Below are 27,500 nucleotides of genomic sequence, written 5' to 3'. Positions count from 1 at the left end.
AATAGAGAGAGCCTACCTGGACAGTTGGGTAGTTGGGCAGTTGGATGGACCTAAAGTGGACATCTCTCTCTGTAGTGTTGCCCGGGGCAGGCAGAGACACTGTACTTAGAGTCAGCTAGGAGAGGGTTACAATGGAAATGGAGAGCCCTGCCAGAGGCTGCAAGAGAGAGGAGAGGAGAGGAGAGGAGAGGAGAGGAGAGGAGAGGAGAGGAGAGGAGAGGAGAGGAGAGGAGAGGAGAGGAGAGGAGAGGAGAGGAGAGGAGAGGAGAGGAGAGGAGAGGAGAGGAGAGGAGAGGAGAGGAGAGGAGAGGAGAGGAGAGGAGAGGAGAGGAGAGGAGAGGAGAGGAGAGGAGAGGAGGCTGAGGCTCTCTGGTTGGAGACTGTCAGTCTAAACCAGCTTAGCTCAGCCAGCCAGTAAAGTGTCACAGAGTGATGGGTAGGCAGGCACAACTTTCTTACTCGGACCAGTAACTGTCTGTCTGGAAAATATTCTATATTCAAATAGAAAATTAGAAAAATGTAATGTGTTATTTCAAGCACATGATTTGGCTGCTACTGAAGGCACATCAATTTTCAAAGGTACCTCACATGACATGCAGCCCTGTTGGTAATTCTCAAAAAGAGGTTTAGGATTTTTGCCAGGATTCCATTTCTGTACATATATTGTTTGTTTGTTTCCAGTACACATACAGTACACATTAAAGGAGACAGACAGACAGTTGCCAAGCCCAAAGGTCTTCCTTCATTTAGAATAAAAGGAATATTTTAAAGGGTCTAAAAAATGCATACATTATCCACAAATTAAAAAACACAGGTAATTTTTTGTTTTAGCATGTGCAAATGAAGGTTGCAGGTGTCGTCCCTCTATTGAAAGGCTCTTTATGATGTTAATGAGTTGTTAGCGTAATTTCCAGCCTCCGCCATCAGCCATGAGAAGTTCACAGACCTGCTGTTAAATAGGAGTCAATGCTATGGCATCGTTTCAAGAGCTCCCAAACAGGACGGCAGGACGATAACGAACAGGTGATGTGGCCTGATGATGGCTGCCTATGGCCACGGATAGGCGGGAATTATTACAAAGACAATTTAAATAGTGAAAGGATAAGGAATTAATCATCTGGACAGCATATCAAATGTTAACGCTGGCACACCACTGCATGCTATTTACTCATGCATTGGTAATAAACTGTGCTTATTTCAAAGATAGACAAAGGAGAAATCTGGGGACAGTAAATTGTGCATGTACGTTTATTCCTCTCTATGAGTATAATACAGAGGGTTTCTAGTCTGAGACTCACAAGCACCTGTATTTTATGGCTACAGTGTCTGTGTGATATCACCAGGCCTATTTATGATATGGTGCTGCAGCTGTCATTTATGTTTCACTGTATTAGTATCAGTAGTATTTGTGTGGTTGGTACTGGTAGTATACTTTGTTTTCTATTTCCTTAGTAACCTTATTATTAGTCCAGTGTTAAAGTTGAGGGTACTTGTGGCTTTTGTGATAGAGGCACCACATTTCACACACAACTTGGACAAGTCCTTAGAAGTGTTTTTAGCTATAGTGTCATTGCAGATTTTTTATATTACCCCCTGGCGGCCATTTTCAAAATGGCTGCCAACCAGCTCCATGGGGCCATATTAGACAGGTGTCACATGGCCATATCTACATAACTAATTGCTACATAAAGCCCAATGATGGTTTAAAATGATTGATGGGGTCTGGAGAACACAATAAAACATCCCAAATATGCCATATATATGTATCCTTTAAAATGTTAGTAGAAAATGTGGTGAAAAAGTGCCCAAAAACCGACCCAAATGACAAATTCTTGAATATACTTACATCCTCATTTTCAGTATTTATGCCTACTGGCTCTTGTTTGTATTGTTTTGTATACGTGTCTTTTAATTATTTTGTTTTTGAATAGAGGAAAGATCTGGTTGGTTATCCCATTGTTCTCTATGGAGTCTCGGAGCCTCACAAGGTTAAACGTTCCAACTTTATTTCTCCAGGAATGAAAAGCCATTCCAACAGAGGGAGTTTCATCTCCTTAGCCCCCGCGAATGAACGACTGCTAATCTTTACCCTCCGCAATAGCATTTCCATTCCGCTTCCTCCGACTCCAGACATATTTGCTCTCCCTTGCTGGCTGTGTCCCGTTAAGATTTAAACAGCAAACATAAAATACAGAAGATAACCTGTGCCGGCTTTGGAGAGACTTGACTCCCAACATTATTTTAAAGACCAGATCTGAGAGCTCCACCGCGGTAGTCGGGTGCGATTATCTTCTGTGATCCCTCTCCGACGCAACCAAAGTCATTCATCTGCCGATCCCTCCACCCTCCTCACCCCCTCCCTCACCCTCCCACCTCCCCCCTATGCAAAGGCAGGCCCCTAATCATGTCTCGGTCGTGTGTCAGTGCTGTGGATCTGTGGATGAGCAAGGCCTAGAGATGGGAACAGCTCTGTAAACATGGCCAGGCAGCAGGGAGCTTCCATCTCCCCCACTACGTTCTGAATAAGCAAACATGGAAAGATTTAAGGATTTTGTCAGGCCCAACTTTGTAGTATAGGCTCAGGGTTCTTTTTTTCCGGCGGTTTCCGGGGGCGCTGCCGCCTGCCTATGGGATATTGTTCTTAGCTTATGAAGTGCTGCGCCTTGTTATAAGCTGTGTGCTTTTGTCAATAGTATTACAATATGGAGCTTCTGATTTTTTCGTTTCTTTTTACACAATGATATATTTTCAAGAGAGATGGGCTGCTTTGAGTTTAACGCATGGAGGTCCTGTGTGTGTGTGTTGGTTATGTTTTTCTTGACATTTATTTTGTTGTTGTTGACCTCTCCCACTTAACCTAGATAAACACCATAAAATCTTCTCATGGAATTCATATTATTATACTGCTATATAAACCAAATGTCTTTTGACCCCTCTATTGTCATAAGTCAACTTTCCTGTCGCCACTGATTAAGAACTACCAACCCAGTAAATCTAGACGTGGACGGTGTATTCCATAATAAACAGGCTAATATAATTGGCTGTATCAAATGGGATGTATATTAACAACAGTCGGCTGTGCTCACCCCTGTCAGGATTCTATTATAGAGCCTGCTCCCTCCCCTTGTTTTGATACAGCAGTAATTTAAAGACCCATCTTAATTGACTTATTTTTTCCCGCATGTCTGTCGGAGCTTGTGCTGTGCATGCACGGAGAGCAATAAGAGTCTTGTTTCTTTATTGGGCCACACACAATGTACTGAGTTCAATTTTACCATTCATAATGAATGCAGTCTCGCCATTCAAATGCAGCCATAAGCACACAGCAGATAAGAATTTAATTAAATGTAGATTAAAACCAAACAGGAAAACACACTCGCTGATAATTTTTTATCACATCCCCTGGTCATATCCCCCCTCATACTTTCGACTGACTTGTTCTTCCTTGGGCTACAGCTTTTCAGCTTGCCAAAAGTGGTGAAACACCTCACACATCTCGCTGTGGCGCCGTGAGATTGTGTAAAATGCAAAACGAAGGGGCGGTCACACGATTAATCAGAATTCTCATGTCGGGGAAGGATTGGGGGGTAAGGGGGGAGGGAGGGGGAGAGACAGAGGTGGAGGGAAGGAATTAGTTGCCTCATCCCCAAATTTGCATCATTTTTTCCAAAGGACAATCCCAGCACTATAGGCAAGGGGAATCATATCTCACTCCACAGGAAGGAACAATCACAATATTGCCACAATATTGAAATAAATGTCACCTTCACATCTTATCAAATTGTCCATACTTGCTAAACATGATGTTAGCTAGCTAGAGAGTAGTGCTTTGCAAGCATGCCTGATCAGTAAGAGCTATTTTAGGTTCCAACCACAGCCTCTACAGACTACATAGGCTTCATACCGCAGGCTACAGCATGGCCACCTCAGGCTCAAGTGTGTTTAATGTTTTAACTGCAGTGGGATATATAGGAGAGCTGGAGAAGAGTCAGTTGAAAATGTAGAGAGCCATAACATTTACATTTACATTTTAGTCATTTAGCAGACGCTCTTATCCAGAGCGACCTACAGTTAGTGAGTGCATACATTTTCATACTGGCCCCCCGTGGGAAACAAACCCACAATCCTGGCGTTGCAAGCGCCATGCTCTACCAACTGAGCTACAGGGGACCTATAACATATTATTATATTATAAGGCTTATAATAAGGACATTATAAAGGCTCATTCATGCCTATAACAAGTTATAAAGCATTATACCTACAGGCTCTAAGTAAAGTGTTACTGAACTACTGTATCCTCTGTCCAATGACATACCATTAAATGAAATAGCATATAGGAACACATCTTTACATGGGTTTCTGTATAGTTGCTCTGAAGTGTTACAGTTGTTGTCCTCTGTTTTTGTAGTTGTGAACTGGTATTTTCTAGGTTGAAATCTAATATGAAAAAAATATATGTTCCAAATTCTGCTTATTTTTTCAAACCATATTTGCAAGGATTCATTTTTATTCCTGTCATATGTAGATAGTGTATTTAAATCATCATGATAGTTTAATGCTTTATTATTTCATGAATAGTTCTGCAGGTGAACCTTTTGTTTTCTCCAGAAAACTAAAGTAATCACACAGCATCTGGTGCATTTTCATGTACAGTAGGAGCATATTTTTCTTGCATCCATCTTTCCTCAAAGTTTCAAAAAGGTGTTGTTTCACAGATAGAGTACCTGTATGCAGCTTGAAAGTGATGTACTGATTCTCAACAGGTTCAAAGACACTTTTGTTATTATCAGAGCCAGTCGCTTTTCATTTTAGTCTTTTCAACAAACACTTGAATACTAAAACAATTCTTAACATCTCACACTTTTCAGAGAGGAGAGGAAAGAAGTGGAAAATATAGAAATGGAAAATTGTGGCTAATATAATTTTAATTTAGCTTCAGAGCTTGAGTTATTCTCACACTTTAAAATGGAGTGTTTTGTTGAAGCAGCAGCAGCAGCTGAGAGAACGGCTGAGAGAACGAGAGAGAGACAGGGTCTATTGGCTCAAACTGGCATTGGACAGTAGTGCCACAGCCACCTCACTCCTGCCATCCCTGCCACTACCGCTGCTGCTTGCCCGCCCGCCTGCCTGCCTACTCGACGCGCTGGTGGCGTATCTCAGTTCCACTCTATTACCCTCGCGCAAGCGATTGGCCTTTTCTGTGGGGAAAATAGCAATATCCTGTCGCAGTCTGTTTGATCAAGTGCTAAACCCTTGTGATCAATAGAGGGACAGATGTCGGCTCCAGATGGCTGCGTGGCGATACCTGGGGCAGTGAGGGGCCTTGCCAGGACGACAGAATGGCAACGAGGAAGGGGCAGCGGCTGCTGCTCCCATCGCACCAGCCACCGAGACCACAATGTGACAAACGCAATTAGGTCTTTTAGCTACAGATTATTTATTTCTCCTGCAAACTGACAGAAAATGTAATTAGCGCGTAGTTTAAGCAATATGTAGAATTACAAGGGTGCCGAGGCAGAGGGCATGTTAGGGTGGGACGGAGGGAGCTACGGTGGCTGTTGTGGTGGTGGCCGTCTGGACTCAGGAGGCTGTGTTGCTGTTTACTCATCAAGTTAATGTAGGCCTCAACTTAGGAAATTCTGGTTCCATTCTCACCTAGATCAGATCAATAATGTCCCAACATTCCAAAATGGTTGACAGCCTAGGCAGGTGCATCTCTCATCTCCCCCCTCTCATCCCTCTCTCTGAAAAAAATAACTGCTATCACCAGAAGGTCCAAATAGACCTCTCCAAAAAGGAGAGTGGCCCATTTTAAATGGCGTTAGGGCATTTGCATTAGGGCTGGCGTCCATGCACCAGGCAGGCCATGTGGTGCGTGGTGGCGCGGGGACAGAGACATGTTGGAGTATCTACTGAGGTGCTGCGTCCCTGTGTCTCTCTTCCAGTCCCTGGCCCTCCCTTTGGAGCTCCGCCGTTCACCTGCTCCCCTGCTCCCTCCCCGAGTAGCATGATCGGAAGGGGGACGTGGGCCACCGGGCCACAGCTGGGGTTCTGGGACAGCTTTGCTTAGTTGGCTCTGCCCGGGTGGTGGTGGTGTCGGTGGTGGTACTCAACACGGCAGTGGCCTGTCACAGGGACCTCCACGTCCCATTAACACGTAGTCTGGTCAGGACAGAGAGCCAGGCCCGGGCCCCCAGCGCCACCCTGCTCCCCAGCAGGTGCCCCAGTAAACACATGTCGCCTGGCCACAACCAGGACCAGGCCCAGCCGGAGAAGAGGAGAGAACACAGCACAGTTAGACCTGGGAAACCTAGAGGACAAGGGTGTTGAGAACTTTTTTTATTGAATTTATTTGGGTAAAAGACATACACAACAAAATGTACAATGTGAACCCAGAGGATAGCACTTAAAAGTATAAAATAAAACACTTGTTTCCAAAGTGAACCTCATTGTGCTCCGCACTTTGGATGTGTTGGTTGGAACATTTAGCCTAAGACCGTAAGGGTTTTAGCATTATTTCATGGAATTTACAATGTTATTACCCAGAAATAGAATCTAAAAGTGACACCCATGAGAATCTAAAAGTAATTTTGAAATGTGTGCCGAGTTAGTTTCGTAGTGTAGTGTTCGTAAAAACAATTAATTTCCCAGAGAGGGATATAATGTATTATCAGAATTACAGAAAGTGTTTGTTTGTGTCATTTTCAGATTGTTATATTCACCACAATTTTTAAATACATTTCACAACAGTCTCTTATCATATTTGGCTCACACATTTGTCATTTAGAATTTTGATATATATAACAATTTAATTTATATTGTTTATATCTCACTGCACCAAATCATTTCAATAAATACTATTTTTATATCAATTGTAATCAAAGAAATATAGCATTTTAACATATTTTCAATTCCCTCTCAGTTCTAATAGACCCATAAAAACTTGCCATATTCATTCACCTCTCTCTCTCTCTCTCTCTCTCTCTCTCTCTCTCTCTCTCTCTCTCTCTCTCTCTCTGATATTACCAGACAAACAGGCACTTGCCAATATCATTTTCACTGTGCAATGAAACAGATTCATGTGTCTCCAGAGATTTGCTAAAGAAATATAATTTAATTATAAAAGGAAGCATCTCATTTCTACACTGTGTAAAATCATCCACTCAATCAGATCATCGCCGGAAACTAGACATTTTTAAACATATTTTCTTTGTTCCAGATGGAATTGAATATCTGTTAAATGAAATAATATGATTATTCTGAGATGTGTTGTAGTTTAGTGTCTTTGTAGCTAGTCTGTACTTTCAACAATGCTTTTTTAAACGAGTGGTCTTGTCAATATAATACATTATTTTATGCCTCAAACAATGTGTATTTGCTGCACAAAATTGACGCGAAGGCTATTAGTATTTTCACAAACATGATGACAGGTACAACAGATCAATAACCATCATAATACCTTAGATATTATGAATATCTACATCATATACATTGTCTCAGAACATAACTTGTTTTCACTGTAGAAACAGAGTAAATTAAGGTCATAAGAATGCTTCGCATTCTATACCTTCTTGAACGTATGGACGGGGTCTGTCGGTCTGACATGCTGCCGTGTTTAGGGTGTCTATGCATCAACATGATATCATATGTACTGTAGCAAACTTCCTCTGGGTGCAGAGTTGAGTTCTAGCATGAGAAGAGCGCCTTCTAGTGGTGGCCAGAATAATATCATCTGAGTGGGAGGCGTAGGTAAGAGAGCAGGAAATAAGAGGATTCAAATAAATGTTATAATGTTATAGTCTGCTAACTGCAGTTTATTCCACGCCACACCCTGTAACAATAGGATTGTTTGACCGATTAGTGACTTTTCATATTCACTCTGCCATGGGAAGTCTCACTCAGCGTTCTCTCGGCCTGTCTGTGTTGCTCTCTGGCTGTTGTCTTAACCTGATGGCTTGTCAGCCTGCTGCCATATCATCATCCTGTCAGTTCAGAAACACTCTCAATATTTGCTGTTATTCATGAGGAGAGGAGTTTGTTTAGTTTCAGTTTTTCTGTAGCTATGGGCTGTTGTTAGTATGAGAATTGTATTCTGTTAGTTCCATATACTAATACCTTGCACTGATTATGATTTATGTTTATAGTTTAGTGAACCATAATTGTGTGATTAGTAGCCTTGACGGAAACCTGAAGAGTTGCGTTAGCTTCCTGAGATAATTTGTGGCGTAGCTCTGTGGGCTAACACAGTATTGTGGCACGCAGGCAACCCAGTTTATCCCCAGTCCTTGGTCATGGGCTATACAACAAACACATCTAGGTTAAGAGAACATTTAAATCCCGAACAAGTTAACAAACATGGCAGGCAGCTACTTGATATTCGTAGGTGCCAGGAGGCTTTCCCTGGTTAGCCGTCCGTTCAACAAGGAGAGTCTGGGCTGATTTGGAGACAAGACCAGAGGTCTTTAATTACAAAAAGCACTGAGCCCCCCGGCTCTATCACCATCACTTCACAATTAAGACTGAGCAACAGTTAGCTAGCAGAGCGAGAGAGAGAGAGAGACAGAGAGAGAGAGAGAGAGAGAGAGAGAGAGAGAGAGAGAGAGAGAGAGAGAGAGAGAGAGAGAGAGAGAGAGAGAGAGAGATTGGATAAGGGGTGAAATAATCAGGCCGTTTGCAAATCACCATCAAGCTCCTGGCAACAGCTCCTCAAGGAGAGACCACATGGTTAGTGTCTGTCTCTCTGAATTCACATTGCAGACTTTTTCATTATATACTTTGTCAAGCCTCTAAAACCTCTGTCCAACTTGTCCAATGCATGTACAATGTTGTGATGTGTACATGACTACAATATGCATTTGGCACACACTGTCAACCCCTCCCCAACCCTAGGCATTTCTCAAAGTATGCTGCAAATCCATAGAACACATGTCCTGGTACTGTAATGTGGATACTGCCAGAAGGTTACTGTATGATCTCTAAAAGCCACCCTCAGCCCCATAATGCGGAGTATAGTTGTGCTGCAGTGGGCCTGGCCTGTGTTGTAGCTGGAATGGCCTCACTGCATTGCAATAGTCATTTGTCTAGACAGATGGGAGAGGAGAGTGCTGATGTGCGTAACTATTCATTTTACAGCAAACTATTAAAGTGTTGTACTGTTTACACCACAAACATTTGAATACCTGTCTGCAGGCCAGTTTAATTATGCAAACCCTTCTGTTATTTGTGCTGCTTTGTCATCTCCTCCCAGCTCTCTCTCACTGCAACAAGGCTGGAGAGATTTGTTTGTGTTTTCATTAAGATATGGACAGTGGTGTGGCGTAGGCGGGAGCAAATGTATTCCATTCCTCATAACCTCGAGTATCTTATAGTGTCTGTTCCTCTCCACCACGGTGGCCCATGTTCACATGTACTGTAGGGCGGCAGGTAGCCCAGTGATTAAGAGCGTTGGGCCAGTAACCTGAAAGGTTGCTGGTTTGAATCCCTGAGCCGACTAGCTAAAAAATATGTTGATGTTCCCTTGAGCAAGGCACTTAATCCTAATTGCTCTGGATAAGAGTGTCTGCTACATGACTCAAATGTAAATGCATAGCCTCAAACTCAACTCTGGACCTCGAAGCCAGTTCCATTGTGTTTTTTTCTCTAATCAGGGACTGATTTAGACCTGGGATATCAGGTGGGTCCAATTAATTATCAGGTAGAACAGAAAACCTGCAGGCTCCGGACCTTATAGGGTAAGAATTGAATACCCCTGCTGTATAGGCTACTTTACTGTACATCCATTGTCCTATAAAGTCATTTAAAGCTGAAGAAATGTAAAATGGCCTCTGATGTCTGACTTTGAAATCTCTGGGGTTTGTAGTTGGGGAGGAGGGACATACAGTACATGCGCCATATTTCCCCCTACGATTCATCCTTTGATGTTTGATTAGTGAAAGTACTTACATATACGAAGCCCCCCCCCCCCCCCCCTCCTTCTCGCTCACATAATTTTGTTTCTTGAATTCCGTCATATGGTCATCTTCAACTACATGTTGAAATACGGCATTCATCAAAGGGGAAGAGAAGGAATGGGCATGTAGCCAGCCGAGCCTCACTCGCCAGGCCAATGTACAGCTGGTGAATGAGAGAGAGAGAGAGAGAGAGAGAGAGAGAGAGAGAGAGAGAGAGAGAGAGAGAGAGAGAGAGAGAGAGAGAGAGAGAGAGAGAGAGAGAGAGAGAGAGAGAGAGAGAGAGAGAGAGAGAGAGAGAGGAGAGAGAGAGAGAGAGAGAGAGAGAGAGAGAGAGAGAGAGAGAGAGAGAGAGAGAGAGAGAGAAAATGTAGAAAGCAAAGCAGTGTTTTTAATTATCTGGACTAGGTACAGGATGCTGTTTTTTGATTGTTTTAATGAAGCAGCTGGCCTATTGTCTCCCCTTAATTCCTCTATTGTTTTTAGAATATGTCATAGTTCTTTATTCTTTTATCAGGTGCTCTGCAGGAGGATTCAGCACAATAGCATTCATTCCAACTGCATTGGCCACTGCACAAAGCCAGGCAGGCAGCTCATTGCAGAGAGCTAGCTCGCTAACAGGCAAAACAGTGCAAATCACACAAGCTGCTACTTTTGAGCCTTTTCCCCCAGTTTTACTTGTGGACTGTGCACTTTCAAAAAAGGCAAAAAGTGGCCAGTATGATGCAGATAAACGTTTATGAACTATTCACAAGATGATTTGCCTTTGTTGCCCCTCTCTCTGTACAGTAAGCAGTGTTTCCCAATCCTTGTCCTAGGAACCCAAAGGGGTGCACATTTGTGTGTGTTAGTGCTGGCCTAGAACAAATCCTTTGGTTCTCCATCAAGACCAAGCATTGGAAGCAAAAACTGTGCTGTACAGTGATGCTCCGAGAGCAACATCTCAGTGGATCGCCAGTGGATCTCAGGGGATCTCCTGAGCTTCCATCTATGTGTATGTCCCAAATGCCACCCTATTCCCCATTTAGTGCACTACTTGTGACCACGGCACATAGCTCTGGTGAAAATAGTGCGCTATATTGGGAATAGAGTGTCATTTGGGACTAAGCCTCCCCCTGAGGTTGGTGGTTGCTGTTCTCCTCTGAGGCAGGAATGCTTCTGTCTGAGTCAGTATGCTGTGTTCTAGAATACCACCCCAGCATTCTCACAGATGACAGATGGTGTCTGTAGTGTGGCTGGCTGAAGGAGTCACATTGCTGTGCATATTTCATAGGTGAATTGCATTGTAGGCTATGAGTACTAACAGTCATGAGCAATTAGCAGTGGAAGGCTTGCAGTAATTCAGAGCATCTTTAACTGAAATTGTATTCAAAGACTGTGAAAATGTAGACAAGTAAGTCGTGAGTTCAGTATCAGAGTATTTCTTTCCATTCTCTTTGTTAACCGAGCACCTGTGAAGTGGAATCTCTACCGAGTTGAAACTTTTGGTGGCAAGTAGCGACGATCTGTCCCCCCACCTCCCCCTCCATTATGGCTGCTCGCTGGCAGTTAGTATCTACCTTGATGGTAACTCTGTCAGACGGCGGAGGAGTTTTGTTACTTTAATTAGGAGATAAAAATTCAAAGGGCCTCTCCAGGCTGTGTGTGGTGAGACAGAATCAAAACCAGCACTCAAGTGGAGGGACCTGAAGTGTGTCTCTCATCACGGGAGATTGGCCAGCAGATAGGCACTGTTCTTTAAAGGAGCTAGTGCTGCCTGCTGCCTGCCACTCACACACACACACGGATGCATACACACACACGGCTTTCCTTGCACACAGAAATGGGACTTTAAAAGACTGCGTATTTTACTACAGCTTGCTTCACTCCTCTGACACATTTGTAATAGTCTCCTGAGTGGCGCAGTGGTCTAAGGCACTGCATCGCAGTGCTAGCTGTGTCACTAGAGATCCTGGTTCGAATCCAGGCTCTGTCGTAGCCGGCCGCGACCGGGAGACCCATGGGGTGGTGCACAATTGGCCCAGGGTAGGGGAGGGAATGGCCGGCAGGGATGTAGCTCAGTTGGTAGAGCATGGCGTTTGCAACGCCAGGGTTGTGGGTTCGATTCCCACGGGGGGTATAAAAAATAATGTATGCACTAACTGTAAGTCGCTCTGGATAAGAGCGTCTGCTAAATGACTAAAATGTAAATGTAATAGTGTTTAATTTCCAGTGCTGTTTGACTTAAATGTAATGAAAAGGTTGGGAAATGTGTTAATGGGAGTAGCGAGGTTATGACCAGCGTCAGGTGGGAGGTGGAATGCCGTGGAAGGTGTACCAGACAGGAGTGATATATCCTCGGATTGGTGTGGAAGTTAGGTGTCATAACAATCAATCCATCATGTAATTTCATAGTAACTACAACAGTTATTCTTCAGCTTTCCTCCCTGGGTTGGGAGAGACTGGGTTGTTTTTAAGAGAAGAGAGCCTCACTTGAATACTCTGCCTACACTGACCTTTAAAACTAGTGATTTATACATTTTGTGTAAACATTTGTAATCAGTGTCTCTCTAAAGTGTGGAGGATGGATCTATGAGTGGGGTGCAGTTAGTCTTCTGTTCTACCCTTCATACCTCTCCCCTCTCTTCTGCAAGGTCCCTTATTTCCACAACAGCTGGACTCAAATTACAGGTCCTCTCTCATCCTGACGCTGCTCTGTCGGAGTGTTTGCACATCTTTGAAAGCTAACAGCGTGCCCTAATTAATTGTCCAGCTTTTCTCTGAAACAATGTCCTAATTCTGCCATTTAGCGTGAGCGTATCATCGTTTGTTTTTTATCGCCCCAGACAGATTTTTGTAAATAGTTATATTAAAAACTTTAATCTCTTCAAGGGAAAATTAAGTGCAGCTGAAAATCCTGTCATGTGCAGGAGATAAATATTATCTAAGCTAAAAAACCTTCCTCCCCTCCCTTCGTCTCTCTCTCTCCCATCCTAACTTAATGAATATGTTCAGAAGATTTTACCGGAGTGTTTCATCCCTAAACACAACAATCTAATAGTGTGTAGAGGACCTGTTTCAGGTTGATACTATATTACTGAAGTGTACAGTATAGCTCCAATGTGTAGACCTACTAGAATTTACCCCAATGGAGTATGACGTTTCTTACTGCTACTTTAACCAAAGTATGACATTGTAATTTGACACTTTAGTCATTATATTGTCATTATTATTAAGTCATTATAACATTTCCCTCTGGATGAAATTCCATACCCTCTGAACTCCAGAGTTTGGAGTCACCTATAGCCAAACCACTCAGGGTGAAACATCAATAATAATATTATATAATACTGTCCCCAGTGGGAATCGAACCAATGAACTAAGCCACACAGGCTAACACTACCATGCTCTACCAACGGAGTCTCACAGGATAAAAACAATTTTTCAGCATGCATTAATTCAATGTTCCCCTTCTGTCTGTTCCAGGTGGCCAGCTGTGGTGCACCACCACTAAAAACATCATGGAGGGCGAGGAGCTAGTGGCGTTCGCCGTGGACTTTGACTCCCGTCTACAGGCCATCAGCCACATGTCTCTGAGCGAGGGGATGTACCCGGCCAGACTGCTGGACACCATCCAGCTCCTGCCTCAGCAGGCTGCCATGGCCTCCATACTGCCCACTGCCATCGTCAACAGTGAGTGTGTTACAATATACTCCATGACTAGTCTGTACTGTAGTCTCACCTAGGGCTGCGTTTGAAATGGCACCCTATTCCCTATGTAGTCCACTACTTTTGGCCAAAACTTTAAGTAGTGCACTATAGAAAAGAGGGTGCAGGCTCTGGACAAAGGGATTGCACTATATAGGGAATAGGGTGCCATTTTGGACATAGCCCTAATAAACAAGAAATGTCTGTCCGTCCGTCTATGGGCTGTAGATTAACCCAGATGAGTCTGTGTTAAGAGCGGTTGAGATAAGAGCTGTCGACCTTCAGTTTGGGTTCACGTAAACACAGGCGAGCCTCCCACTAACCTGTTAATTGCAAAATACAAGCTTCATGCAAATAGTGCATTTGTTTACTTAATAAGGGCTATCTGGGTTCAGCTCGACAGGGAGGCTGCTCTGCTGCAGGCAGATGGTCCAGTGTTTCAGTTGTCCTTGAGAAAGGGCACCAACCTAGTGGTATCAACACAGTCCTATCACAGGCTTGGGTATTACAGTGTTTTCACATGGCTTTGAGTATCAAATCAGAGCTATAAAGAGAAAGAAACGTGTGTGTGTTGTACGTGCATACGTGTGCATGTTGTTGTGTGTGCATGTGCAAGAACTGTACACTGACATTCTACCCTGACGCTCTACCCTGACATTCTACCCTGTGTTTTACCCTCTCTCTACAGAGGACATCTTCCCATGTAAGGCGTGTGGGATCTGGTACCGCAGTGAGAGGAACCTGCAGGCCCACCTGATGTACTACTGCAGTGGCAGGCAGAGGGAGCCAGAGAGCCAGGGGGAGGAGAATGACAACGGACCCCACCAGACCCCCAGCATCTGCCCCTTCCCACAGTGCAACAAGAGCTTCACCAGTGCCAGGGCCCTGGAAATGCATCTGAGCACGCACAGCAGTGAGTAGAGATGTACTGGTAGTACTGTTAGTATAGTAGTTTAGATTTATTTTAGCTGTCATTCAGTTGTAAGTATCTCACCATTGAGTAAATGTAATCCTATTTATTATTTAATTATGTTGAGTAGTACAGAACAGTATAACTTTAATATTTTTCAGTCATTTTAGTATTTGGTTTTATAATGAAAAGTATTGCTTGACATTAAGACAATCTCAGTTTCACATTAGTCAGGTAAAATAATTGGCAAAGTGAACTACTACTCTTAGCTCCAGAAATATACACATTCCACTGTCAGCTTATGCAGTTGACAGTTTAGCTTTCAGCCCACCCAAAACTCAGGAGGGTTTGGAGTAAGCTTGGCATAATGCATCAGTTTTTGATCGTAGCCGTAGTTAACATTAAGGCAGAGTGGGAAGGCGAAGAGGAATCTCAACAGTGTCCTTTAATCTCCCTAACAGGTGTCAAAATGGAAGAGACGCTCCCCCCTGGCACCAGCTTGAAATGCACAATCTGTAACTACACGGCGGATTCTCTTATTACATTCCAACATCACATCCTCTCTCACCTGTCACAGGCAGCCTTCAGATGCAATCACTGCCATATCAGCTTCCAGAACCACAGGGAACTCTTGCAGCATCAGGACTTACACAGCCACCATGGCCACGGCGGTGGCAGCAAACTTCACAGGGAGAGCGACAGTGAGCACTCCCCCAGGGGGGCGGAGGAAGCCCTGCAGCAGGCAGCGGCCCGCGTCGAGTTGGCCAACCGGAAGGAAGCCCTCCAGAGTCCCAAAGCAAGTCTCAGCAAGGACGCCACCACCGACAGCGAGCTGGAGAAGGCTGAGAAAAAGCCCATGCTGTCAGGGCAGAAGGACAGTGGCCACCCGGGCAGTAAGGCCAGCTTCTCTTACACCCGGATCAAGTCTGAGCCCTCCAGCCCCCGCCTGGCCTCCTCTCCCGTTCAGCATAACATGGGCCCCACCTTCCCCATGGGGCCCTTCCTGTCCCAGTTCGCTTTCTCCCAGGACATTTCTGTCGTCCCGCAGGCTTCTGAGATTCTGGCTAAAATGTCAGAGCTGGTGCACCGGAGGCTACGCCACGGAGGGAACACGGGCTACCCTCCTGTGATCTACAGCCCCCTCATGAACAAAGGGGCCACGTGTTTCGAATGCAATATCACCTTCAACAACCTGGACAACTACCTGGTCCACAAAAAGCACTACTGTAACAGCCGCTGGCAGCACATGGCCAAGTCGGCTGACTTCTCTAGCGTTTCAGACAAGGCCGTGAGCCCCAACAGTGGCCATAGCTCAGTCAGTATGCTCACGGGATGCCACCCGTCTGAAGTGACCGACAGCCACCTGATGCAGTCGGCCTGTTTGTCAGTCAACTCTCAAAGTGTTCTGGACATGATCAATGCAGGAGCGGCAGTGAAAGGCCCTGGCCCAGAGAAGGAGCTCCCAGGCCAGGTGAAGAAGGTCTCCACCACCCCGACCGGCGTGGAGGAGAGGCTGAACGGGAAGCAGCAGGTGGTGGAGGGGAAGAGCCCCACCAACACGCCTCTGGTGGAGACTGACGTCAACGACCCCAACCAGACTTCCTGTGCGGCATGCAATATCACCTTTAGCCGCCACGAGACCTACATGGTCCACAAGCAGTACTATTGTGCTACGCGTCACGACCCCCCCATGAAACGCATGTCCGCCAACAAGGTTCCCTCCATGCAGAGGACCATGAGGACCCGCAAACGCAGGAAGATGTACGAGATGTGTCTCCCAGACCAGGACCCGAGAGGACCCTCCATTGGGCAGCCAGGGTTCCTGGGGGTCCCTCCAATGGAGAACCCCTGTACGTCCCAGGAGGCAGTGGAGAGCCTGGTCGACCGCTTTCACCCTCGCTGTGACGTCTTCCCAGGGATGGTCCCCAAACACCTGGAGGCTTCCCTCACCGTCACCAAGTCTATCATGGCCTCCAACCGCAATACCACTATGGACCAGCAGGAGCTGGATGCACCCATCGATCTCAGCAAAAAGTGCTCGCCTATCCCCAATGACAAGACATCACCCAACTCCCCCAAAAGACTGTTGGACTATCACGAATGTACAGTGTGCAAGATCAGTTTTAACAAAGTGGAGAACTACCTAGCGCATAAACAGAACTTTTGTCCTGTGACAACAGCCACAGCCACCCAGCAGCACGGTGGTGAGACCATGTTCCCAGACGTGGTGAAGAGTGAAGGCAGTAATCCTGATGATGCCTACAATAAGAGCCCCGGGAAATGTGAGAAGAACGGCAACGATAAAATGATTGTGCAGAACGGGGGTGGAATGTTCCCCCCTAACATGGGCCCAGTGCCGGGTATCAAGCCCTTCAGCGAGGCTCAGCTCATCCCAACTAAAGACGAGAACATGTTTCTGCCCCACTGCCTTTATCCCGGCGCAATAAAGAAGATGAAAGGTGCCGAGCAAATATCGCCCTACTTTGGGATAAAGCCAACCGATTACGTGGCCGGCGGACTGGTCATGCAGGGAGAGAGAGAGGTGAGCAGCGAGCAGGAGCCGAGCACTAATGGAGGGGGACCAGAGACGGGGAGAGAGCAGCCTGCTGCCAACGGCTGCCCACTCCCCAGCAAAGAGCCACTGCCCCTGCTGCCCAAAAACAGGGGCATGGTGATAGTCAACGGTGGGCACAAGCCAGAGGAGCGCTCGGGCTCGGGACCCGTCCCACCCAGCCAGGATAACCAATCCCACAATCCCCAGCAGCAAGACAGCCACCCCTCACCCACGTGGGGCGCGGAGAACCCGTCCGACTCCAACGAGAACGTGTCGCCCGCGTCCAAGTCTCCGACCGAGGAGGCGGTGCCCACGGTGACAAAGGGTGTGAATGGGTCATCCCAGGCTGCGGGGAGCGGGAAGTACTGCCGCCTCTGTGACATCCAGTTCAACAACCTATCAAACTTTATTACCCATAAGAAGTTTTACTGTTCGTCACATGCTGCGGAGCATGTGAAATGAACTAGTTCCTGTTTAGTTTCTGTCCCTTCCCACTCCCCTTTTTTCTGTTTGGGTACACTGTCGTGTCTGGACTGGTGCATCACTCACGCAGTTCTAAACGCTGCTTGTGGACAATCAAGAGAAGCTTCTTCTTCGTCATTTTAAGACTTCACTGCAAATCATTGGTTAAAAAAAAAAAAATGAACAAATGAATCCAGAGTAATATTGGTGCCACTTTCACATTTATTTATTTTACAATCAGTATTAATTGTAGTGATCTTAATTTAAAATTCAAATGAAATTTATATCAGAGTTGTTTGTAATGTTATTGTATAGTCATTCTTGTGTAGCACACACATTGTTTACACTGTAATGTAGGCTCAATGAAACAATAGAATACAAATGAGATGCATTTTAGACACAAAATAGCTACTGAAGCACTTGTCTAGTCTTATTTGCGGTAAAAGTTTTTGTATATGCCTAAGTGTCATTTGCAGCTTTGCTATTCATGACTCTGATTGTTGGCCTTAACCCGCCCTTGGTGGGATAGCCAGGCACAGTCCAGCTGCATCTTCTGTTTTGGCATACACTTGGCTTAGCATATGTATGTGGCTGTGTCCCAGTCTCCTTTCTTTAACTCAGACGTGGATGTTTTCAGGAGGGTGGCAACATTCTTGTATAGTACACGTATTTCTGTTTGCTGAACTACACTTTGGTCTCCCTTTTTAAAATTTGCTCTCGATGCAATACTTTGTAAATGAGGGAACATTACTGAAAGCAGTATTATGAGAGGGGGACTGCATATATTATTTGAAACCCATAGAAAAAAATGTAATTGCACAAGAATTACATTTATTGCTGTTGATGATGGACAAGATGGGTTGGGAGGTTGGTTGATGGGGGTTACTGATGTAAAATAATCATTCCAATGTCCTAATTATGGGAGAAAAAAGTTTCTTAAAAAACGTTGTTGCTATGCATGTATATGGATGGAATACAATTCCAGAACTGTTGGAAATAATTTTTATTTTGATGTGGTGTCATAATTAAACTTAAATCCTCAGGATAATCCAATGATGTTTGGTATTTTCTTTCAAAGCTACAACACAGTCCCAGGATAGTGGATGTGTACATTAGATATAAAGGGACAGAGTGCTCTATTCAATTCGCATTGTGAAATTTCAGCTTTACAGCGTGAATCAAATTTAAAGTCAATGTTCCCGCTTAAGCGGAGCCGGCATTCTAGGTAAACGCTGCATATGTCGGCTCAATCGGAAATTACTTTTACATTATTTCGTGGAATCCGCTTCAGCTTTACAGATTTAATAGATCCCAGTGGTAGAGTTAACACACAGATACACATTCAGAAAACTATTATTTATTTACAAACATTAAGGCAAAACTGTCTGATATTTGCACTTGTAATAAAGTATACAAAAAGTAAATAAATCGATTGAAACCGGTTTCATGTGTGGACATACACATGTCAAGTATATTCCAGTCAATAATCATTCCTGAAAAAAAAAAACAAGGAACCTCTGTGACATACTACTCAGTTGACTTCAGATGACTTCATCTTCCAGTTGTGTAATTGAGACATTTGGCAGCAGAATCGGTGAGTCACTGGCACAGAATTAGAACCTTAAAATTAGAGCATTTGAACTAGATGTATTATATAGATCTATGTGGTCATTGGCTCTGCTGTTTGGACTGCCGTTGGGACACCAGCTTCCACAGGTGTTTGCTAACAACAGACGGTCTCTTGTAGATCATCCTGCGGTCCCCTCCTTTAACATGGATCTGGTTGGCTGAGGGGTAAGTCTGCTCCATGAACGTCTTCTGAAGCTGGGCCACCATCTGATATGGAAGCACATACAGTCAAATGTTCATTTGAGTTAGTTTGAGGGCCCTGTGAGAAACAGTCAATATGCATCATCCCAATTCCATCCATCCCCTTTCTCCCCGAAGTGTGCACTGTTCAGTCCCCCTGAACTAGTGCAGGCATCGGCTAAGATGGCGCCGACGAATGGCGCATCGCCTCGAGCTTCTACAAAACATTGCAGGCTTCTACTTTTTCTAGTGTTTTTCTTTAAATGTTCTCACTCAGTTTGTTTTGTGCATTACTTCATACCCCCCAGGTAAAACGATTGGAATATGAATCGCTGGGTAGTCACCGTCCACCTGACCTTCCCAAATTCCCGGAGACGGTGGAACAATGGTCTAGCGCCGGGTTGCCTGGGAGTCCTACCGGAGAGTAGGAACTAAAGACAGCGATGGAGAGGCAGACGTGGTGGTGTCTTAGTGAGATTGAGACGCTGGGTGACCCGTCCTCCATTATCCAGCGTACTACTCGCCAATGTTCCATCATTAGTGAATAAACTTGACAAACTCAGAGCGAGGATCTCCTTCCAGAGGGACATCAGATTCTGCAACATCCTCTGTTTTTCTGAGACCTGGCTTTCCTCTGACTTCCAAACAGATTCTATACAACCAGCGGGTTTTACAGTTCATCGAGCGAATAGGAAGAGGGCTCACTCTGGCAAGAACAAAAGGCGGAGGGCTCTGCTTTATGACCAATAACAAGTAGTGCGACGGGGAACACGTACAGGAACTTCCGAGCTTCTGCTCTCCTGACTTGGAATACTTGGTCATCAAATGTCACCCTTTTTACCTTCCGAGAGTTTTCAGGGATTATCGCTACTTCTGTGTACATCCCGCCCCAAGCCGACACCAAAAAAGATCTCAAAGATCTTCATTGGACCCTGAATAATAATAATAATAATAATAATAATAATATGCCACTTGGCAGACGCTTTTATCCAAAGCGACTTACAGTCATGCGTGCATACATTTTTGTGTATGGGTGGTCCCGGGGATCGAACCCACTACCCTGGCATTACAAGCGCCGTGCTCTACCAGCTGAGCTACAGAGGACCAGAATCCGCGTACCCAGAGGCAGCGTTCATTGTCGCAGAGAACTTTAACAAAACTAATTTGAGAACCGTGCTCCCGAATTACTATCAACACATTGACTGTCCAACTGGTGGATATTCTACGCTGTAGCACTGCTACACGCCTTTTCGACACGGGTATAAGGCCATCTCCCGTCCTCCTTTCGGCAAATCAGACCATGACTCCATTTTGCTCTTCCCCACCTACAAACACAGACTCAATAGGAAAGTTCCGATGGTCAGGTCTGTCCAACGCTGGTCTGAAAAAAAACATATTGTAAACATATATTGTAAAGTGGTTATCCCACTGGCTATAAGGTGAATGCACCAATTTGTAAGTCGCTCTGGATAAGAGTATCTGCTGGCGTAAATGTAAATGTCTGACCAATCAGAATCCATGCTTCAAGACTGTTTTGATCACGTGGACTGGAATATATTCCGATGCTGTTCAGCTCGGCCTTCAATACCATAGTGCCCTCTGAGCTCTCCACAAATCTCACAGCCCTGGGACTTAACTCCTCCACACTGATCCTCAACATGGGGGCCCCACAAGGGTGCATCCTCAGTCCCCTTCTGTACTCCCTGTATACCCACGATTGCGTGGCCTCACACAGTTCCAACTCCATCATCAAGTTTGCTGACGACACGACAGTAGTAGGCCTGATTACCAACAAGTACACAATTCTGGGTGAAGATTGAGAAGTGGAATTGGGCTAGCCACTAGACAGACTAATGGAGGGAGGAAGGTTGTACACTACTCACTTGGTTTAGATGAGCTGGAATTTGCTCATCAAAAGAATCCCCAATGATCACACTCACAGAGGTCCTACTGGAGAGGGGTTTGAATTTAGAGATTTCCCTGAAAAACAATCAAAACATTACATACAAATCTCAAAACAAGTTTGATTTTACACTTGCTTTACCTACTGTAGTGTATATCCAAAATTATTGTGTGATGACAGCTTTATAACATTCACATGTTGGTCTCACCTGACTTGAGAAGCACTTTCATTCAGGAAGAAATGTTCATCTACAGCACTGCTCTGGTGGGCTGGGTTACTGAGGAAGTACTTCTGAGAACACATAAAGACATATGATAATATTGGACAATGGCCTGAAAGTAAGTGTGTGTGTATGTGTGTGTGTGTGTGTGTGTGTGTGTGCGCGTGTGCGCACGCATTATAACCTTAACTTGTCTCCAAACCTTTCTCTTTCCCCACAATTTAAGCAAAATGACTCACTTGATGTCCTTATCTCCTTGGTAACAACTGTAATATTTAAAAAGCTGAAATAAGTCCATCATCTCTGTTGCCATCAAAAAGTGGGTTCCAGGAAATAGAACCAAGATATTTTAACTAACAGTTCAGACATTAACCTGGAGCAGTTTTCCACCTTTCCTCTCTCCCTCTCTCTTCTCCTTCTGAGGAACGATCGTTACTCTACCACTAGCTCCATCATGTGGCTATGTTACAGATTGTTCTCTAACACAACAAGGTAAGGTTGGACCATCACACCTGGACATCTCCTCCTGCCCAATAACAGAGTATGGAATTTCATTTGTGGTGTCACCAGGTATATTGAGGCACATAAAAATCACACATTCAAATGCATGGTTTAAAAATAAGACATTGAGAACATAAGAGCTGTTGACCTGATCCCAGATATGTTCATTTGGTCTTTAAGACGGACCTGACGCCTTATGAGGTTTTCAGCAATATTTCAGTCAGACTCACCTGTCTCTGTATGAGGTCTTCAGCGATGTTGTCCCCCATGATGGCGGGCTTTAGCAGCCCCAGAATGATGAGGATGCGGCTGATGCCTGTGGCAGCTGAGAATTGCATGGCCTGGAGGGATGGCACCAGCTGACTGTACCTATAGATACAGAACACAACAACATGTGACTGTAACTATAGAGATACAGAACACCAACAACATGTGACTAACTATAGACACACAGAACACAATAACATGTGACTGTAACTATAGAGACACAGAACACAATAACATGTGACTAACTATAGAGACACAGAACACAATAACGTGACTGTAACTATAGAGACACAGAACACAACAATGGCAATTTGAATGCAGAGATAACGTGACGAGATCCTGGAGGCCCATTGTCGTGCCATTCATCTGCCGCCATCACCTCATGTTTCAGCATGATAATGCACGGCCCCATGTCGCAAGGATCTGTACACAATTCCTGGAAGCTGAAAATGTCCCTGTTCTTCCATGGCCTGCATACTCAACAGACATGTCACCCATTGAGCAAGTTTGGGATGCTCTGGATCAACGTGTACGACAGTGTGTTCCAGTTTCCGCCAATATCCAGCAACTTCGCACAGCCATTGAAGAGGAGTGGGACAACATTCCACAGGCCACAATCAACAGCCTGATCAACTCTATGCGAATGAGATGTCACGCTGCATCTGGTCACACCAGATACTGACTGGTTTTCTGATCCATGCCCTACCTTTTTTTAAAGGTATCTGTGACCAACAGATCCATATCTGTATTCCCAGTCATGTGAAATCCATAGATTAGGGCCTAATGAATTTATTTCAATTGACTGATTTCCTTATATGAACTGTAACTCAGTAGAATTGTTGCGTTTATATTTTTCTTCAGTGTAATTGCATGCCTCTTCCTTTAACAGACTATAATTTAAATGGATTTCCAATCCTGATATTAAATGATCGACAAATGCAATGTTTCAATACTGACAAGAGTATGATTATAGAACAGCCCTAGGCTAGGCTGTGTTTCACTGTTCTTTAGGCCAGCAGCAATAAGCCCTCTAAACTGAGAGATTGCAGGGGAGAGATGAGATGGCTAGGAAAGTCCTTGACCTTAGTTTCACCTACAACATCATAGCGATGTGTTTATTCTGAACAATCTTGGTTACAACAGTGTGACATATAGACAATGTTGCGTTGGTCTAAAAAAACGGACCTATTGGGAACATCCATCATAAATATAATATTAATAAATATGTATTTTCAGCCAAAATCCCAAACTTTCTCTAACAGGCGTTTTGACAGGAGAGAATGAGAGATATGTTTTTGGGGCAAATGAGGAGAGCTTTGCTGGGATTTTGTAACTCAGGAGGGCCAATCGGTCTCGGCTCACTGGTGCTTTGAATTGGCTGGTCTCAGCCTGCAGAGCCCAATCAATAGTGGCGTCCGCCTCACAGCTGCCAGTGCTCAGCCCCCCTCCTCTAATGTTCAGCCCACCCATCCACTTTGCTCAGACCACCCACAGCCCTAAGCCCTTGCCCTCAGTTCACCCTCAGCCAACCCACCCCACAGCTCTGACCCTCACAGCTATCCCTACAACGCTCCCCCAACTGCTAGGCCCACAGCCCCAAGACACAGCCCTAAGCCCCAGGCCTCAGCCCACCCCACAGTGCTAGTCAGGCCCACAGCCTCCAGCCAGGCCCCAACCTAGAGTGCACACCCCCCGACCCAAAGTGCTCACCCCACAGCCTTCACCTCAAGTCGACATTGGCTTGTTATTTCCCATATGTGTTGAGATATCAAGCTTTGTCAAAGGATGTACATCCTGATAAGGCTATAACCTGATGTCTAGATGAGGCTATAACCTGATGTCTAGATGAGACTATAACCTGATGTCTAGATGAGGCTATAACCTGATGTCTAGATGAGACTATAACCTGATGTCTAGATGAGACTATAACCTGATGTCTAGATGAGGCTATAACCTGATGTCTAGATGAGACTATAACCTGATGTCTAGATGAGACTATAACCTGATGTCTAGATGAGGCTATAACCTGATGTCTAGATGAGGCTATAACCTGATGTCTAGATGAGACTATAACCTGATGTCTAGATGAGGCTATAACCTGATGTCTAGATGAGGCTATAACCTGATGTCTAGATGAGGCTATAACCTGATGTCTAGATGAGGCTATAACCTGATGTCTAGATGAGACTATAACCTGATGTCTAGATGAGACTATAACCTGATGTCTAGATGAGACTATAACCTGATGTCTAGATGAGGCTATAACCTGATGTCTAGATGAGGCTATAACCTGATGTCTAGATGAGGCTATAACCTGATGTCTAGATGAGGCTATAACCTGATGTCTAGATGAGGCTATAACCTGATATCTAGATGAGGCTATAGCCTGATGTCTAGATGAGGCTATAACCTGATGTCTAGATGAGGCTATAACCTGATGTCTAGATGAGGCTATAACCTGATGTCTAGATGAGGCTATAACCTGATGTCTAGATGAGGCTATAACCTGATGTGTAGATGAGGCTATAACCTGATGTCTAGATGAGGCTATAACCTGATGTGTACTCAGGTATTTGGAGATACAAATGTTAACAGTCTTCCAGTCTTAAACTTCAGCTACAATACATGCGTCACCGTCTAAGTGCTGTCAATAGGACGTTCTACCTGCTACACAGCAACCAACCAAAATCAACTTTATTTCAATTTACATGATAGAATGAACGCTCGAGTCAACCATCGAGAATTGAACCTCAGCAATTCTTGAGCTTGGACACAGTCATTGGACGCGACGCAACGCGAGCAGTATAGCAGCTTTCATTGATTTCAAAGGAAGCATTCCCTCAATGGCTGATGGCAATGCCGGACGCCTAATGGCTGTATTGTAGCAGGGCCGTTAGGAAGAAGTCACAAATAGCCAAAAGTTTAACTTAGCCGTGGCAGAAGACAGGAAAATAGTTGCTGCTACCTTTCTCAATTTCAGCCTTTCACAGACCATTTTTCTTCTTCAAAATCAGACATTCAAAGACTTTTTAGAAGGGACTCTTATAACCTGGCTCTTTAGGGACTTCTCTGTCTCCACACATTTCTACCTGTCACCTTTTCCTCTCCATAAAAACTCTATCAGCCCCTGTTTGAATCTGGTCAAATCATTGCTCTGTCTGTCTGTCTGTCTGTCTGTCCTTGGCATTGACATTATTTCAAGGATTCTCCAGCCACCGGTCCTGTACCTTCCTATTCCCTCCACTTTTTTTCCATTTTTAATTCTGCCCGGGAGTGAGGATTATGCGAGGGAAGGCATGCGTGTCAAAGGGAAATGTAGTGGGTAAAGACAGCCCAGATTGGCGGGATGAATGAAGGCGATAAGACGGGAGAGGGAGTGGAGGAACCATGTAGAGCAAAACGCCTCAGCCATGTTGGTCATTTCAGAGGACTCTTTTTTCCCACCTTCCTCCTCAGGAGCGGCAAGGCAATATCTAAATTAATAACGTGATGAAATGAGTTTGTGCGGTGGACTTTCTGCTGTTTGACTTTCCCATCTGGATTAGTGCAGGCTGAATAGACGCTCTGTTACTTTTGTTACAACTGTCGCAATTCACTGTCGGAATTTGGCCCCCCGACAAGATAACACGGTCCTGCCTCATTAGCATGTCATTCCATATGCAGGGCCTCCATTACCTGAGAGGGAGCTCACGGACAAAACACAGACTATTACACGAGTAGAACGTAGAACATGTTCTATTACACGACTAGGAGAGAACGTAGAACATGCACTATTAAATGAGAACACATAAAATTGACTTAAGTAGGTTAGAACGTAGAACATGGACAATTACAAGAGTAGCAGAGAACACAGAACATGGACTATTACGCAGGTTGGCATTTATTGTCATGAGTCTTGCGCTGGAGGCAGCTCTGCAGAGTGGTCACTAGCTGGCACAGCCACAAAGTCATACAATCTTATTTTAAACCAAACCCCAACCACACTGTTAAGCCTAATGTCTAACCCTGATCTTAAAATTACAACCAAAAAGCGAATTTTGGTTTTCATGAATTCTTATGATATAACCAATTTTGCAGCTGGCGCATCTAGTGGAAATGGCTCAGTTCTTCCTCCTGGGCAAGATTCATGAAAATAAACCTGCAACTATTAGACTAGTAGGAGAGAAAACAGAACAAGGACTATTACAGGAGAGAAAACAGAACAAGGACTATCACAGGAGAGAAAACAGAACAAGGACTATCACAGGAGAGCAAACAGAACAAGGGCTATTACATGAGAGCAAACAGAACAAGGACTATCACAGGAGAGAAAACAGAACAAGGACTATTACAGGAGGAGGAGAAAGAAATAGTGCAATATAAAACAGTGATTTATTGGGAGATTCCTGTGAAACACAGTGACACACCAAACAGAGGGTGGAGCTATTCTCATCTTGCTACCTTGTAGTGTTACTTGGAAATACTTATAATACAGGGCTCCAGTCACATTCAAGCTGCGAAGATTTGTAAATTTAATCAAAGTGCCATTCTTCCTGAGATTAACAACTACGGAAACTAGAGACATGAATGAATAAATGCAGACAGACTGCCCTTTCAGTAAACCAACAGAGCAATGCCCCACTTGGCCACAGTGTGGCAGTGTTGTACTGCCCAGAACAGCCAGAGCCAGCAGCGGTTCCTTCCTCCCTGAGTCAATACTATAGATTATAGCGGAGGAAATACACGGGGGCCGAGACAGCCCTGCTTCATTAGTGGAACGGAGCAACAATAGCTACGCTGACAGCGGTGCCAATTACATTCCTGACTCTCCTGCTAGTCTCTGGGGAGCTGTGCTGTTAGCGGAGGCTGAGAGAGAGGCAGAAAGAAACATAGAGACGTTTCAATGAAGTCATGGCTACTCTCTGTCGCAGAGTAACACACACTCTCTCTCTCTCTCTCTCTCACTCTCTCTCTCTCTCTCTCTCTCTCTCTCTCTCTCTCTCTCTCTCTCTCTCTCTCTCTCTCTCTCTCTCTCTCTCTCTCTCTCTCTCTTCTCTCTCTCTCTCTCTCTCTCTCTCTCTCTCTCTCTCTCTCTCTCTCTCTCTCCTCTCTCTCTCTCTCTCTCCTCTCTCTCTCTCTCTCTCTCTCTCTCTCTCTCTCTCTCTCTCTCTCTCTCTCTCTCTCTCTCTCCTCTCTCTCTCTCTCTCTCTCTCTCTCTCTCTCTCTCTCTCTCTCTCTCTCCTCTCTCTCTCTCTCTCTCT

The 27,500-nt window shown here is 44.7% G+C and overlaps 2 protein-coding genes across 2 annotated transcripts in view; one reads left to right on the top strand and one right to left on the bottom strand.

Moving 5' to 3' along the window:
- Positions 1 to 18,605, top strand: part of LOC311119627 (zinc finger protein ZFPM2-like) — a gene marked incomplete at its 5' end in the record, with an annotated part of 126,649 nt that extends 108,044 nt beyond the window's left edge. The window contains 3 exon segments of the mRNA XM_084157765.1: positions 13,413 to 13,619; positions 14,323 to 14,547; positions 15,006 to 18,605. Coding sequence (XP_084013891.1) covers positions 13,413 to 13,619; positions 14,323 to 14,547; positions 15,006 to 17,560 — 2,987 coding nt within the window. The 3' untranslated portion in view covers positions 17,561 to 18,605.
- A 292-nt stretch (positions 18,606 to 18,897) lies between these two features.
- The window catches only part of LOC311119616 (uncharacterized protein), a 15,591-nt gene continuing 6,988 nt past the window's right edge, over positions 18,898 to 27,500 (bottom strand). The window contains exons 8-11 of the mRNA XM_084157764.1: positions 22,224 to 22,362; positions 21,481 to 21,563; positions 21,253 to 21,349; positions 18,898 to 19,396 (exon numbers count right to left, since the gene is read on the bottom strand). Of these exons, the coding sequence (XP_084013890.1) occupies positions 19,229 to 19,396; positions 21,253 to 21,349; positions 21,481 to 21,563; positions 22,224 to 22,362 (487 nt within the window). The 3' untranslated portion in view covers positions 18,898 to 19,228. The remainder of the gene's footprint in view (positions 19,397 to 21,252; positions 21,350 to 21,480; positions 21,564 to 22,223; positions 22,363 to 27,500) is intronic.

The sequence above is a fragment of the Coregonus lavaretus genome (assembly GCF_964263955.1).
Source record: "Coregonus lavaretus genome assembly, chromosome: 3".
Taxonomy (NCBI): Eukaryota; Metazoa; Chordata; class Actinopteri; order Salmoniformes; family Salmonidae; genus Coregonus; species Coregonus lavaretus.
This window is presented reverse-complemented; position numbering and strand designations above follow the sequence as displayed.